Source organism: Vanellus vanellus (assembly GCF_965231255.1).
Source record: "Vanellus vanellus genome assembly, chromosome: 3".
NCBI classification, from domain to species: domain Eukaryota; kingdom Metazoa; phylum Chordata; class Aves; order Charadriiformes; family Charadriidae; genus Vanellus; species Vanellus vanellus.
In genome coordinates, this window is record NC_138907.1 from 96,282,852 (window position 1) to 96,297,421 (window position 14,570).

At 40.1% G+C, this 14,570-nt stretch overlaps 1 protein-coding gene across 1 annotated transcript in view; it reads left to right on the forward strand.

Moving 5' to 3' along the window:
* The window catches only part of COL9A1 (collagen type IX alpha 1 chain), a gene marked incomplete at both ends in the record, with an annotated part of 75,128 nt that overhangs the window by 57,293 nt on the left and 3,265 nt on the right, over window positions 1-14,570 (forward strand). Inside the window, 6 exons of the mRNA XM_082480633.1 lie at window positions 6,447-6,482; window positions 6,590-6,634; window positions 8,382-8,414; window positions 10,474-10,620; window positions 11,082-11,136; window positions 13,430-13,618. Coding sequence (XP_082336759.1) covers window positions 6,447-6,482; window positions 6,590-6,634; window positions 8,382-8,414; window positions 10,474-10,620; window positions 11,082-11,136; window positions 13,430-13,618 — 505 coding nt within the window. The remainder of the gene's footprint in view (window positions 1-6,446; window positions 6,483-6,589; window positions 6,635-8,381; window positions 8,415-10,473; window positions 10,621-11,081; window positions 11,137-13,429; window positions 13,619-14,570) is intronic.

Here is a 14,570-nt window from a genome sequence, read left to right on the forward strand (position 1 = left end):
CTCCAGTTGATGTTGGTGAGCATCCAAGGGGAGTTTTCCACCAGTGATGTTCTCCGCCTTTTTTCACTCTTTCTTGGACAGGTCTGTCTTCTCTGCATCATGATAGATGATAATCAGGGTTCTTTGTCTGTTGTTTTGAATTAATTAGCAATTGACACAGGTCATCAAGTTGCAACAGTTTTCTTACCAATGTGAGATTCATTCCAATGGGTGTAGGTAATAAATCTTGATACAATGTATAGTTAGATTGTAACAATTGGCGAGATGTGACAGGAGCTGAATATGGATGGCAAACATTTTGTTCATAGAATCATAGAATCAGTGAGGTTGGAAGGGACCTTTAAGATCATCAAGTCCAACCATTAACCTACCCTGATAAAAACACCACCACTCCTAAACCATGTCCCTAAGCAGCTCATCTACCCTTTTCTTAAACACCTCCAGGGATGGTGAATCCACCACCTCTCTGGGCAGCTTATTCCAATGTTTAATAACCCTTTCGGTGAAAAAATGCTTCCTAACATCTAATCTAAACCTGCCCTGACATAACTTGAACCCATTTCCTCTTGTCCTATCACTTGTTGCCAGGGAGAAGAGGTCAGCTCGCATCTCTCTAAAACCTCCTTTCAGGTAGTTGTAGAGGGTGATAAGGTCTCCCCTCAGCCTCCTCTTCTCCAGGCTAAACAACCCCAGATCCCTCAGTCGTTCCTCATAAGGTTTGTCCTCCAGACCCTTCACCAGCTTTGTAGCCCTTCTCTGGACACGCTCCAACACCTCAATGTCCTTCTTGTAGTGAGGGGCCCAAAACTGAACACAGTACTCGAGGTGAGGCCTCACCAGTGCCGAGTACAGGGGGATGATTACTTCCCTAGTCCGGCTCACCACACTATTCCTGATGCAGGCCAGGATGGTGTTGGCCTTCTTGGCTGCCTGGGCACACTGCTGGCTCATGCTCAGCCGGCTGTCCACCAACACCCCCAGGTCCTTTTCTGCCAGGCAGCTTTCGAGCCACTCCGCCCCCAGTCTGTAGCGCTGCATGGGGTAAGAGTCAAAACAAATGGGGTTCAGAGTCAAAACAAATGTCTTGTGCCTTAATGGTATTACTTTCACAAATAAACCCTTGCTGTTCCTATATAACACATGTCACATCAGCAGTTTGCCATATGTTTCCATTTTGTTGGGTGCGTACTCTATGTTGTAATGGGTAGAGCACAGTTCCATTGTGATTTAATCCCAGTGCAATGACTGGGTATATGGTGTATACCAAAGCATTGTGTATTGTTAAAACAACATTTTATTGTTGGTGGGCTCGTAAGTGGAATTGACTAAATACACCAAGATGGGAAATCCTTTTTGAATTGAGTTGCATTTTTCCCAAATTACTTTTCAAATCTCAGTGGGCACGGTACCCTCATTGCCTTCCCTTATAATTGCCGCTACAGTAGATTGCACCCATAACTGAGCGTGGATACAGCTAAAAGCTAGCAAGATATTATTCTGGGCAACACCAAGTGTGTCTACAATTAGTCGGTGGTCCTTCTTGTTAGTTCTTTCCCATTTAGGCAATGTATCAGATAGGAGCCATTGACTAGTTCCCAGTGCCAGCAAAGAAGATAGAAATGGATGTTCTAATTCATGCAAATGACTCATTGCCAAGCTTAATTTACTTGCTAAAACTTCAGCATCTATGCTGTTTAATATTCCTAATCCTATTCGTAGGATGCCAGTCACATCTCTTCTTGTTTGTTTTGGAGAGGTGAAGGTTTGCCCATGCAACCATGCTAACCACCCTGTGTAGGATGTATTTAGGAATGGTGAGCAGGTAGGTTTAATTGCAGAGATATTAACTTGCATTGATAGTTCTACTTGTTTGAGGGACTATGATGGATTAAATAGCTCTTGTTGCTATAGGGTCCAATTTCAGAAATCAGTGGATCTGTAGTTTGGTTGGTTGTGGGAGTCATAAAATAGGGAGTAGGTTAATAGGCAGTAGGGGTAGCTGATGGTGTAGTGTGTGGGCTGGGAACAGGTGTTGGTGTGACCTTTAAGGGTAGTCCATTTCTGTTATCTTTCCCTGTATCTGTCCACAGGCATACTGCTTCTACAGTTGTGTCATTAAAGAGGAAAGTCTGGAGGGTGAGAAACTGGGGTGTGAGAAACAGTTTGCTCTGCCTTTTAAATGAGTTTGATTTGTCCTTTTGATGACCACATATTTCCCTTTGAATAACTTGTTAGATTACATTCAATAGAGATTTTGTCTCCTGGTGTATCAGAAATAAGGTGATTTTTATTTGCTTTTACCAGTGATTGTCATTGTTAGGTTTTGTCTTGGTGTTCCCAATATTCCTGTATTCCCATCAATTTTAAACAAGTATGGTGCAGAATGTACTACAGTTACAGTATTGCTCAGCATAAACAAAAGAACTGGAAGTTTCCATCCCAGGCTTGTTGATATGTGAACTGAATTTTTTCCATGCTGACAATGATTCCTCCTGTGAGAAGGATAAACAATGGTTAACCTGATCTCCAGGGACGGTGTCATTCCTGGTATCATTCCTGAAAACAAAAAACAATACAAGTCTCAGCAGGTTTCTTCTGGACTCATTACCCCTTCTAGTTAGTGGCTAGCATGTATCCACCTAGCGCTAATACAACGTTTAGCTCTTTTTAGCATTTGATTTCTGACATTTACTTGCCATAATTAGGTCTGAGACAACTTCTACTCCTGTGAGAATGTACTGATATCCCAAGCAGTGTTCAAAAGGTCCAATGTAATCAATTTGCCTCATTGACCATAGGGTTTTTCCTTTATTGTGATGTAGGGGTGGTGCTTTAGCAGGTGATCCAATTGCAATTTCAGTTTACATTGAGGACTTTCTGTAAGGATGATTTCACATGTTTTCCTGTATAGAGGTCAGCCTCAGCTTTGAGCTGACAAATAGAGTGCTTCTCAGCCTGTGAGACCTAATTTCTGATGCAACCATTCTCACAGTCAGTACCATCTGGGATATAACATGTCTACTGTTTTTATTCCCCTAGTTATGGCTAATTCATCTACTTTGTGGCTGGCTGGTCATTTTTTACATGGGCCTTTACCCATCCTAGTTTAAAGGGTTCTTGTCTAGCTATATCTAATAATAATAGCCAATCTTCAGTTCTCCAAACTGGAAATCTATTTACTTCCCAATTTAGGGCTTCCCACTGACAGAGCCACTGTGTGGCAGCTGCCCACACGGCATTGGAGTTGACACAGATGACTCTTGCTCCATTTTGTGCTGCTAAAACAACTGCCTTTAATTCTACTTATGCACTACCTTCACCTTCTTCTATTATTTGTTTGTCGGTGGTAATGTCTAATGCAGCAGCCTCAGAACACCATCTACTGTTTACCCTCTTCGCTGAGGCATTGGTAAACCAAATGCTTTCAGTTGGTGTTCTCTCAGTGAGGGGAGGTGCATTTAGAATCAGGCTTGTTTAGTGCTAATGGGTTGGTGTTCATAAGCATTTGTAATGCGTGCAGGGGCTGTACAGAGCAGAATCATAGAATTGTCTAGGTTGGAAGGGACCTTTAAGATCATCAAGTCCAACCATTAGCCTAACACTGCCAAAACCACCACTAAACCATGTCCCTAAGCAACACGTCTACCTGTCTTTTAAATATATCTAGGGATGGTGATTCAGCTGCTTCCCTGGGCAGCCTGTTCCAATGTTTGATAACCCTTTCAGTGAAGAAATTTGTCCTAATATCCATCCTAAACCTACCCTGATGAAACTTGAGGCTGTTTCCTCTTGTCCTATCGCTTGTTACTTGGGAGAAAAGACCAACCACTGCCTCGCTACAACCTCCTTTCAGGTAGTTGTAGAGAGCTATAGGGTCTCCCTTCAGCCTCCTTTTCTCCAGACTATACAACTACAGTTCCCTCAGCTGCTTCTCATAGGCCTTGTACTCTAGACCCCTCACCAGCTTTGTTTCTCTTCTTTGGACACACTTCAGCACCTCAATGTCTTTCTTGTAGTGAGGGGCCCAAAACTGAACATGGCACTTGAGGTGCGGCCTCACCAGTGCTGAGTACAGGGGGACAATCACTTCCCTAGTCCTGCTGGTCACACTATTCCTGATACAGGACAGGATACTGTTGGCCTTCTTGGCCACCTAGGCACACTGCTGGCTCATATTCATCTGGCTGTTGACCAATAGCCCCAGGTCCTTTTCTGCCAGGCAGCTTTCCAGCACCTCTTCCCCAAGCCTGTGGCATTGCATGGGGTTGTTGTGACCCAAGAGCAGGACCCGGCACTTGACCTTGTTGAACCGCATACTATTGGCCTCAGCCCATTGATCCAGCCTGTCCAGATCCTTCTGTAGAGCCATCCTACCCTCGAGGAGGTCAACACTCCCACCCAACTTGGTGTCATCTGCAAACTTACTGAGGGTGCACTCAATTTTCTTGTCTGGATCATTGATAAAGATATTAAAGAGAACAGGCCCCAGTACCGAGTCCTGGAGAACACCACTTGTGACCGGCTGCCAGCTGGGTTTAATTCCATTCACCACAACTCTTTGGGTCCAGCCATCCAGCCAAGTGTTTTACTTAGTGAAGTGTATGCCCATCCAAGCCATGAGCAGCCAGTTTCTCCAGGAGAATGCTGTGGGAAACGGTGTCAAAGGCTTTACTAAAGTCCATGTAAATAACATCCACAGTACACATGCTGTGGCATCCCAATTTCTACCAGGGTTGGGGTTGGTACTTGAACTGAAGGATCATGTACTGCCATCTGGGAAGTGCCAGTTTCCTCCAGTCAAAACATTGAAACCCAAAATATTTTCATTGTGCTTTTTAAGCATCTGGGAACTATAAATTAATTTTTGGTGCCAGGGCCGGACTTTGGCACTGGAATGCGATCCTTTATACTGTTAAATAGTTAGTGTAGCGCCTGGTACAGTTTTGCCTGATGCTGACTTGCCATTTCCTAAAAAATTCCTGGGCATGGTTTGAGAGGGATTTTTTCCAAACAGATAAGCAGTATCCTAAAAAAGTGAATATTTTCATAATTTGACTTCTCATCCTATTGTCTCCATTGGCATTTTGAGAGTTAATGCAGAATAGATTCAGATAGTTTCAGCAGTGATTTTTATATTTGCTAATACAAATATTACAGGCTAAGTGACACAAAAGCAAAAGCTGCTCCCATTTAAACCTTATCTATTGGCAGTTTTATTATTATTATTTAAGGAATAGTAACTGGAGAAGAAGGACCCCCAAAATAATGTTAGATTGGAAATCAATGTCTTTTTGTGTGAGTAATTGGAAAACCTTAATAAGGCATGATTTTGAAAACACTTCAGACAAAATAGTTTCAGTGCTGTTTGACAAAGTTGGAATGTTAAACAGGTCTATGATTTCCACTGCTTAGCTTTGTGGATGAATTAGTATTGGCTCTTTGTCCTTGGAACGTTGAGAACAAATCTGAATTTATTAAATTATAGATGTTACACCGGCTTGTGTGCCTATATCTTATGTGAATTAAATGGATCTCTGAAATGGGAGAGAAAATGCTGTATCTGTCTGTTTTAGAATTTGTTTTTATGTACAGTTATAGTTCTTTTGGAATGTATATGTTTGAGTGTGCACAGACTGCAAAAAACATTTAAGGATGGTGTGATTGGTTTTATAACATACCACAAGTACTTAGATTTTCTTAAATAATAAACTGTTCTATAAATGTCATACTTTTACTATAGAAACAAATTACACATGTTTGAAATGAATCAGGTCATTAATTTATTCTTCTTTGGTTCCTGCTTGTCCACACAGGTATGTTTTGTTACAGGATTCTAAGATGCAACAAAATAATTTAATTTTTTTTTAAAGGAATATCCACTTTAAGATGCAAGCCATTCAGCTTTGACTATAATGATCAAAATTCTAGAGACAGTTCTGCTAAAAAACATTGAGAATTAAACAGCAAGCAAGACAGATTGTGCCTGAACTTGTGGATGTCTCAGTGTGCTTATCCCACATTAGCAGGGCTGGTACAGCCTACAGCAATGCAGAATACTTAATAGGGCTAGAAAAAGTGATACACTTACTGGATTTTTTACTTATAACTTCTAAGCAATTTGCAGAGCAAAATTGTAACAGCTGAAAGAGCATCTGACATGTAAAGGGGAGAACTACTGTTTGACAGTCAGAATCTGTACCATCCAGTGTGGCAGTGGATTATATGTTCCATATATTCCATGCTATTACTTGCTTTCAGTCTGTCGTCTTAATTATATAGAAGGATTTAAGTGCTTTCATTGTCATTCTTAAAAATTTTTCAGCTTTACAGGTCTCTTGCATTAATAATAGGTGGTAGGTAGGATTGAAGATAATTTAGTATGCTCTTGAAACTGCAGTTTCAAATTCTGAAATGTGGTTTTTATCTTTTTATCTTTAACCTTTTAGGGTTCAGTGGGTGAACCAGGACCTAAGGGTGAACAAGTAAGTCATGTTACAGGTCATGGTACTTTCAAGTCACATTACCAAATGATGCAGAACGTTACATTGACTAAATCTGAAGGCTTATAGTATGTCTTTTTTTCATATAGGGTGCACCTGGAGCAGAAGGAGATGGAGGAGAAAAGGGTGACTTAGTAAGGCATTATTCTCTCTTCATCTGATCTAATACTTTGTTGTCATAAATTAAAAATTTAAAGTATTGTTGGAGTGCTTTAAGCATATGATTTGATCATTGGAAGTCACATTTCAGTTTTAATACTAACTCGGCATTGCAGAGCACAGCAGTTCTATTAGCTCAGTCACATCATTCCTGCTGTTTTGAAAGCACTCTGAAACACGCATATTCTATTAGGTGTATAATGTGTGTGTATGTGTGTGTAGATAGATAGATACATATGTAGAGATACACCAAGCATTTATATATGAATATATATATGCATACATACACACATAAATTCTTGGTGTTTGAGGCAGTGAGGATGAGGAGGCAGTTTAATTCAGGTGACAAAGGAGCACAGATAATAAATATCCTTAATAACTCAGACTTGATGGAAATACTTTGTATTGCCTTTATCTTTGGAAATAAGATGAAGCAAGTAGCTGTTAGGGAAAGGCAGAATGGTCTGGGAAGAGGCTGTGGTGTGGTGATACTGCTGGAGGAAAGTGTGTATACCGCAGAAGAGTGGCATATTGTGAATTCACATGGGTAATGCCTGGCTCATGTGCCCTTGGGTAAAGAGGATTTGTTTTCCTACAGAAAGAGAAATGCACTAATCCAGTGGCTCCTGTGGGGCCCCATCCAGGAAACCCAGAACTTGCTTTTTCAAAAGGAAGTAAACCGCTCCCTATTTAAAAAACAGTACCCAGGTCGTGTGCTGGAAATGAACACTTTTTTCCTATACTCTGCAATTCTGAAAGGCTTTTAAAGTTAATTAATAGTCCTAGTGAGCTAGATGTCCAGCAATGCGGCTTTACCATCACTATACAGATTCCTAGGTAACAATACTAGGGGTCGTTTAAATGTGCCGCCAGTCAGTCTGTTTTTAAGCTGATAACAGTTGTTACTTCTACTTCACTTATGGCATATTCATTAACAGACAAAGTAGCCCTTCTGACCTTTAGAAACCAATTATTTCACCAATGACATGTAGGAACTGGGAAAATACAATGTTCAGAAATCTCCCAAGAGTAATATGAAAACACCGAAGAAGATGAGTCAATCTGTTTCATAGGTGATTACAAGATTTTGAAGCTTTTTTTTTTTTTTTCCCAATTCAAAGGGAAACCTAAAAACTTCTGAATAGTTGGACTACTATTCTCAGTCAAGTGATGAAGGGATCTTGGGGTTGTTCAAGCCAGGAGCCAGGATGCTGAGAACAGGAACTTCTAGGGGTTTGGCTTCTTCATAGCACATTGGGTAGACACCTGCCTGGTTTCTGTTGCAATTTTGTCAGGGCTAACACAAAAATATAAAATATCTGTAATTCTGTCAAACTGGAAAATCCTGATTAAATAATGCTTCCTCTAAAGGTTTCCAAGCAATCTGCTAAGATTGTCCTGTGCTGTAACTGTGGTTTCAGAGGTTAGAGCCATGTGTCTAATTCTAAGATAAGCAATACAAAACCAATTATAATAAACATGCTTTCTTATTTGTACCTTACAGAAATGTTTCTGAGAAAGGAATTTTACCAAAAAAACCCCTGAAATTTAAGGTTTATTTCCAAATGAATAGTAATTCATTTGAGGTGCTATTTTGCATAAATAAACTAAATATGTAAGCTTTTTTTAATAGTGAAAAAAATCATGTCGAGTTTACTGCATTTGTAATGTTGATGATAATGGGTACTCTCTTCTAATATAGTTTGTCTTATTTTTACTTAGGGTGATATGGGATTACCAGGAGCAAAGGGAGCTGTAAGTATAATGAATTGCACTGTTACAGAAATACAGAGATCTAGTAGATCAGATACATGGGTTTCTGATTTAAGAAATAAAATAGACATAGTGAGCTGAACTCTTCATCACAGTTAAATTGAATGAGTTCCAACAGCATTTCTTCTGTTTAAATTCTGAATACAGTTAATATTAAAATGAATTAATTTTGGAAAGGAATTCACATCCTGAATTCTAGGCTTCATAAAAGAGAAGCATTATTCAACAGCAGTTTTCTGGCCAACTTTTTTTTTTTTTTTTTTAAAAGGAAATAAATGCACACTTTGTACAGTAGGTGTTGTATAGAAAGGAGGCTCAGTGAAGTGGCTGTGTGCAGCCTGTAATCTTTACACTGTGAAAAAGCTGGCAGCAGGACTGTGATGTCTGTGAAAGCAGAAGTATTTCTGGCCCAGAATCTTTTTTTTTTTTTTTAGAAATAACAAAATGATAGCTTTGATGTGGAAGGTGAGCAGAAGCTTGTATGTCGCATAAGAAAAAGAATTTGAGAGCTGAATGCATTCTTTTATTTCAGGATCACTGAAGAGTGGGATCGTTACAGTAGCTGACAGTTTGCGCTATGATAGTAACATATCAACAGTTCTGCTTACGGGAACTGAGGTTGAATGTAACAAAAAGCTATGCTTGTCTTCTCAGTAGCCAGTGTGACTTTGAAGCCAAGCAAATGCAAGCTAGAGAGTGTGTACTGCTGATAAAGATCTTATGGGAAGGACATGAGGAAGAGGTGGAGTAGAGGAGAAATCTGTAGTTTTACCCCCCTCGATTTTTAAAATGGTCTTCTCAGCATTGCTGAGACCCTAGAGTGCCTGTCATCCTACTGAGTACCTACACAGGGATAAGTAATCCATCAGAACCTGATAAATCACCAGGCTGGGCAAGAAAGGAATGAAGGCTTCCTCGTTCTATAGTCCACGATGGAATTTTTGCTGTCTTCTTAATATATCTATTGAAGCATGTTCTTTGGGTTTTCTTGTAACAGAGACAGCAATTAGGTGTCTTGAGATGCAGAGGAGCTGGAACTGAAATGGCTCCATCTTGTGGTTTTAACTGATATCACAGTTGAGTAATTTCCATGTTCTTGAGCGTCTCTTTCAGTGGGTGTTGGGTTTTTTTCTTCTCCCAGTAGCTTTGGGAAGCCATAAGTTTGGTTTGGGTTTGTTGTGGGTTTTTTGGGTTTGTTTGGTTTTTGGTTATTCTTTTTATTTTTTAGTATTACTGTTGCTTAATAGTAGTAAAATAACTTGTATTGAAAGTAACTCAGGTGCCTGTTGGCATAGGTCTCACTCTGCATGATATTTAATCACTTTTAGAAAATTTACTTGAGCAGAAGCTATTGCTTCAGGAAGCATTACCAGTAAAATATCTCTTTCTAACCCTTCCCTGAAAGAAATAAGCTGGCAATGCATCTGTTCAGGCAGTTTGTCAGCATCGGTTTGTATGAGGATGTTCCCTCCCCTGTGCCAGCAAACTCAAGTGTAGGCACTGGAACCTGTGTGCAGTGGGGTCTGCCTCTGACAGATGTAAGCAAAGCAAAAATGTGTATTCCCACACAGCCTAGGGCTAGACGATACAGGCTCATACTATGGTACTCTCTACAAAAGGCATGAAAAGCATTTGGACCGAGCAGGGCACTGGAATATATGTAACTTAAGGAGTAGTTGATGCCTAGAAAAATTGCACGTGACGTGCACAAGGGCAGATGTAGAAACCAAGATCTGTTCCTTGACAAAAAAATCCAATGTCTTGTGCATGTCACTGTGGATGCTGATTTGCCTCTTTTGATAGAATATCTTATTTTTCCACATCTCCCCTTTAAGTGAGGAATACAGACCTTTTTGTAATGTTATAAATCACACAACCACTGACTCCAGTCACTTATTTAAAAAAGAAGCTGTTCTCTACACCCCAGTGTTCATTGCTTTGTATTTGCAAATAGCTCCCATCACCATTTGAGTATGTCAGAATGAGTCTAACACTAGCATAGCAGTCCATTGAAATTCCTCTCTTTCATTTTGGTAATCAGGTTGGTAATCCTGGAGAGTCTGGTTCCCGTGGCCCTGAGGGAAGTCGGGGACTGCCTGGTGTGGAAGGTCCACGAGGCTCACCTGGACCGCGAGGCTTGCAGGGTGAACAGGGTGCCCCAGGTCTGCCTGGCAGCCAAGGTCCAGCTGTAAGTACTGGTTTCACATGCCTGGCATCTTTTGAACACTTAGCTGTTACTCACACCACTTCTTGCATCAGGAGATGCATATGCATGGAAAACCCAAGTGCCACAGGAGAGTTTGAAATACACTGTACCTCGCAGCAGACATGTTTGTGCACCAGAGAAATCTTAGGGTTGTGTAGAGTTAGGTCCTTGGATCCTCAGCTTTCAGTTCAGTTCCATTTTCTTACATGTGCCCCACTCCTGTAGTGCGCATGTACCATGTTTGATACATGGGTGTATCGCACATAGTGTCTACCTTGCTAGTCAAATTTACTTCAGCTGGAATAGTTGCACTTTAAGGGACCGGAACATCTTTTTATCGACTGGCCAGCATTTTTCACATTAGGCACACTTATAAAATGTACTGTGATATCAACTGTTTGTTTTTTGTGTTTTGTTTTTTGTTTTTTTTTTTTTAATCCTAGGGAAAAGAACCAACCGATCAGCACATTAAGCAGGTTTGCATGAGAGTCATGCAAGGTAAATATGCTAAAAAATATTTGGTGTTTCTTGTGCATTTAAATTGGGATAATCTACTGCTGTGGAGGCAACCAAGATTTTCCCACTCTTATCCAGAACAAGTATCGTGGCCTCAGCAGGGGACCTGGCGGAAAATCTTCCCACCCGTGAAGGTGGACACAATTCGAAGAATATGAGAAAGAAGTCCCTTATTTTATGTATACTTTGTAGCCTTATTCAATTACCTGTTGAATCCACATTATTACTATAGTGACCAGACAGTAGACCAGAGTGATTTTATGAAATATACGTATTTTCTGTAGAAATCACTTGCTATGTTAATTTTTATAAAAGTACACAGCTTCACTGAAAGCATATTTTACCGTTTATACACTATTAGATTACAGCAAACAAACTATGTGCAAAATAGGTAAAAAAAAGAGGAGTGCAGAGAGAGGCTTTGTGTAGATAACATACGATAATATTAAAGCAGTAGACAGATGTTCAAACCCCTAATTATATTTGCTTCATTCTTCTTGACACACACAGAAATCTTGAGCTTTTCTAATACAGTTGGGTGCATGGGATTTACTGAGTTAAAAAATTTATGCTGCCCTGTAAGCACAAAAGAGACTTTTTGGTACTTTCTATTGAAGATGCCCCTTTGGGATATTATGCCTTTGTAATGTTAAGAGTTTACCAGAATGAAATTGGTGCTCATGATTTAATCTAAAAATTCTCAGTAGTCATCAATGTTCTTGATAATGCCCAACAGGGTATGTTTTTTTTTTAAACTTTCTATAAATAGGATAAAAAACCCTTTTAAAGTCGTCTCTTGAAAGACACAGTAATATTGAGGAGGATTATAGTGAAATCAGATATGAAGCTTGTATTTATTCATAACCATCAGAATTAGCAGTGAAGAGAAGGATATAGGAAAAATCTAGACTGGCTTCATTGGATCCCTCTTGAGAGCCTCTGTAATTGTCAATACTGTCATGCTTAAAAAAATTTAAAAGAAGAAATCAATCCAAGTGTGTCCCTGGAACCTTGTCAGCTTAAAGACAACCATAAGCGAAGGTCATATCCTGAGTAGGTTTTGCCTGCAGATTGCTATCCCCAGTCTTCCTCATAGCCATAGTTCTTGTTTTATATCAGATCCTTTACACTCCCCCACCCCCATCATCTTAATTTTTCTTGGTTGCGGAGGCAAAATGACTAGTCTTGCCAAGTCATGCAGACTTTACAGCAAATGTCATACAGAGTTTTGTGTGGCTGTATCCATAAAAACGTTATTTCTAAGGCATGCTTGGAAGATGGATTTGAAGGCTAGAATAAAAATGTTAAGGAAAGAGAGGACTGCTTTCATGCTGTTGCAGCAGTGGCCTGAAAGAGGGATGAGGCAAAAGGGAACAGCTAGCTTAGACCATCCCAAGGAGTGGCAAGCTGCTATGGCTAATGAAGAGCAAAGCGCCTGCTGATTTACCTTAAGAAAAGATCAACATAAAATATTGAATTATTTATCAAACTTGACCTCACAAGGACCAATTTGAGGGTTTCTTTCCTCTGAAAAAGGAGGCTTGCACTTACTTTGCAGGCCAATGACTGCCCTTATGCTTTTCAGTTGTTCTTCTTGCACACATGGATCTTTGCGAGTTTGTTCCTCATTAACTTGAATATAGGAAGTTCCATCTTAACGTGAGGAGGAACTTCTTTACTTTGAAGGTGGCAAAGCACTGGCACAGGCTGCCCAGAGAGGTTGTGGAGTCTTCCACTCTGGAGACATTGAAAACCCGCCTGGATGCCATCCTGTGCAATCTGCTGTAGGTGACCCTGCTCTGGCAGGGGGGTTGGACTAGATGATCTCCAGAGGTCCCTTCCAACCCTGACCATTCTGTGTAAGTCTGTGTGAAGGATTAACAAGTAGTAATGAAGAGAGCTATTTGCTCTTTTATGAGGCAGCAATTGCATGAGTAAGTTTTCTTACTACATGGTTAAGATTTAAAGGACATCATAGAAAATTGTAAGGAGATTTCTAAATAAACCATATACGTTTAAGTCCTTTCAGCCTGCAAACATTAAATGTTTAAGATTTAGGCTTCAGAGTGACCAACTTCACAGTTTGCCAATGGTTTCCCTCTAGTAGACAATATCTTATATGTAACGAACTTTGTAAATAGCATTGTACATAAGGAAGGTCCTGTATTGCAATCCGTCTGTTTCTGTAGCAGAGAATACAAGTTCTTCATTGAACACGGGAATCTCTCCATTCAGGTCCACTTACTGCTTAATTCTGTCCTCCTGTTCGTTACAGAACAACTAGCTCAGCTGGCAGCCAGTCTTAGGAGGCCAGAATTTGGTGCTCCAGGTCTTCCTGGCCGACCAGGGCCACCAGGTGCTCCAGGGCCTGCTGGCGAAAATGGCTTCCCAGGACAGCTTGGACCCCGTGGCTTGCCTGGCCTTAAAGGTCCCCCTGGTGAGATTGGTCGTAAAGGTCCTAAAGGTAAGAAATTCTGTAACTGGCTTTCAGTTGTTGATTACTCCATTTTTTGTGGTTGTGTTGTGGGTTTTTTTTTTTGTCTGCTTTGGTTGTAGATGTACATTGTACACCTGTGAAAAAGATCCTGAATTAGGAACCTCAGCTGTTTCTTGTAACTGTTTCCTCATTTGCCCCAGTGATTAAAGGGCACATTGGCCTGGCCTCAGCAAGACATGTTTATAAATCTGTTTTTTGTTATCAAATCACTTATCAGTATGAGAAGGGATACGCATCTGCCTTGAACTAGTAGTAAGCAGATGAGTCAGTTTCCTAATACTAATTTTCCCTCTCATGGACTTTTGAGCTTTGTATTTTTCATACGCTGAAAAGTTTCATCAGGGATTCTGTCTTTCTTCCACTCAGTCCGGTTGTGACCCTCACTTCTGTGAGACTGGCGATCCCAAAAGCTAACATAAACAGTCAGATTCATTCACTAATCTCTAGCTTATTTTTCTAAGTCTATCCGGTTTCTTGCATTAGAAGACACTGATAGCAATCTGCCTCTTACTTGGGTATAATACTTGAGCCATTTAAGATCATTGCACGCTATACCACAATTTATTGATTCTTTGGCAAGAACAAATCCATAATAAAATTGACTTACCTTACACCTTACAAAAAACCTTTGATCTAAGTTAATCTCTTTTGTTACTGACTGAGAGGGTTTATATTCCTCCAAAGGATTAGACAGTAGAACTTTCTGCAAAGCCTTATGACCACTATGTATGTATTAGTTTCTATTCAGCAGTGGTTTGGATTTGTTTTCATGAAGGAAGGTTCTATTTAAAAATTGTGTTTCTGCACAAAGTTGTTCTGTTGCTGAATTAAAGCATTTACTTTTTTCGCGAGTTTTATTTGAAAGTAAAATTGGGAAAAACGTTTGAGAGAAGGAATAGAACAGAAACAAAGCAAACCT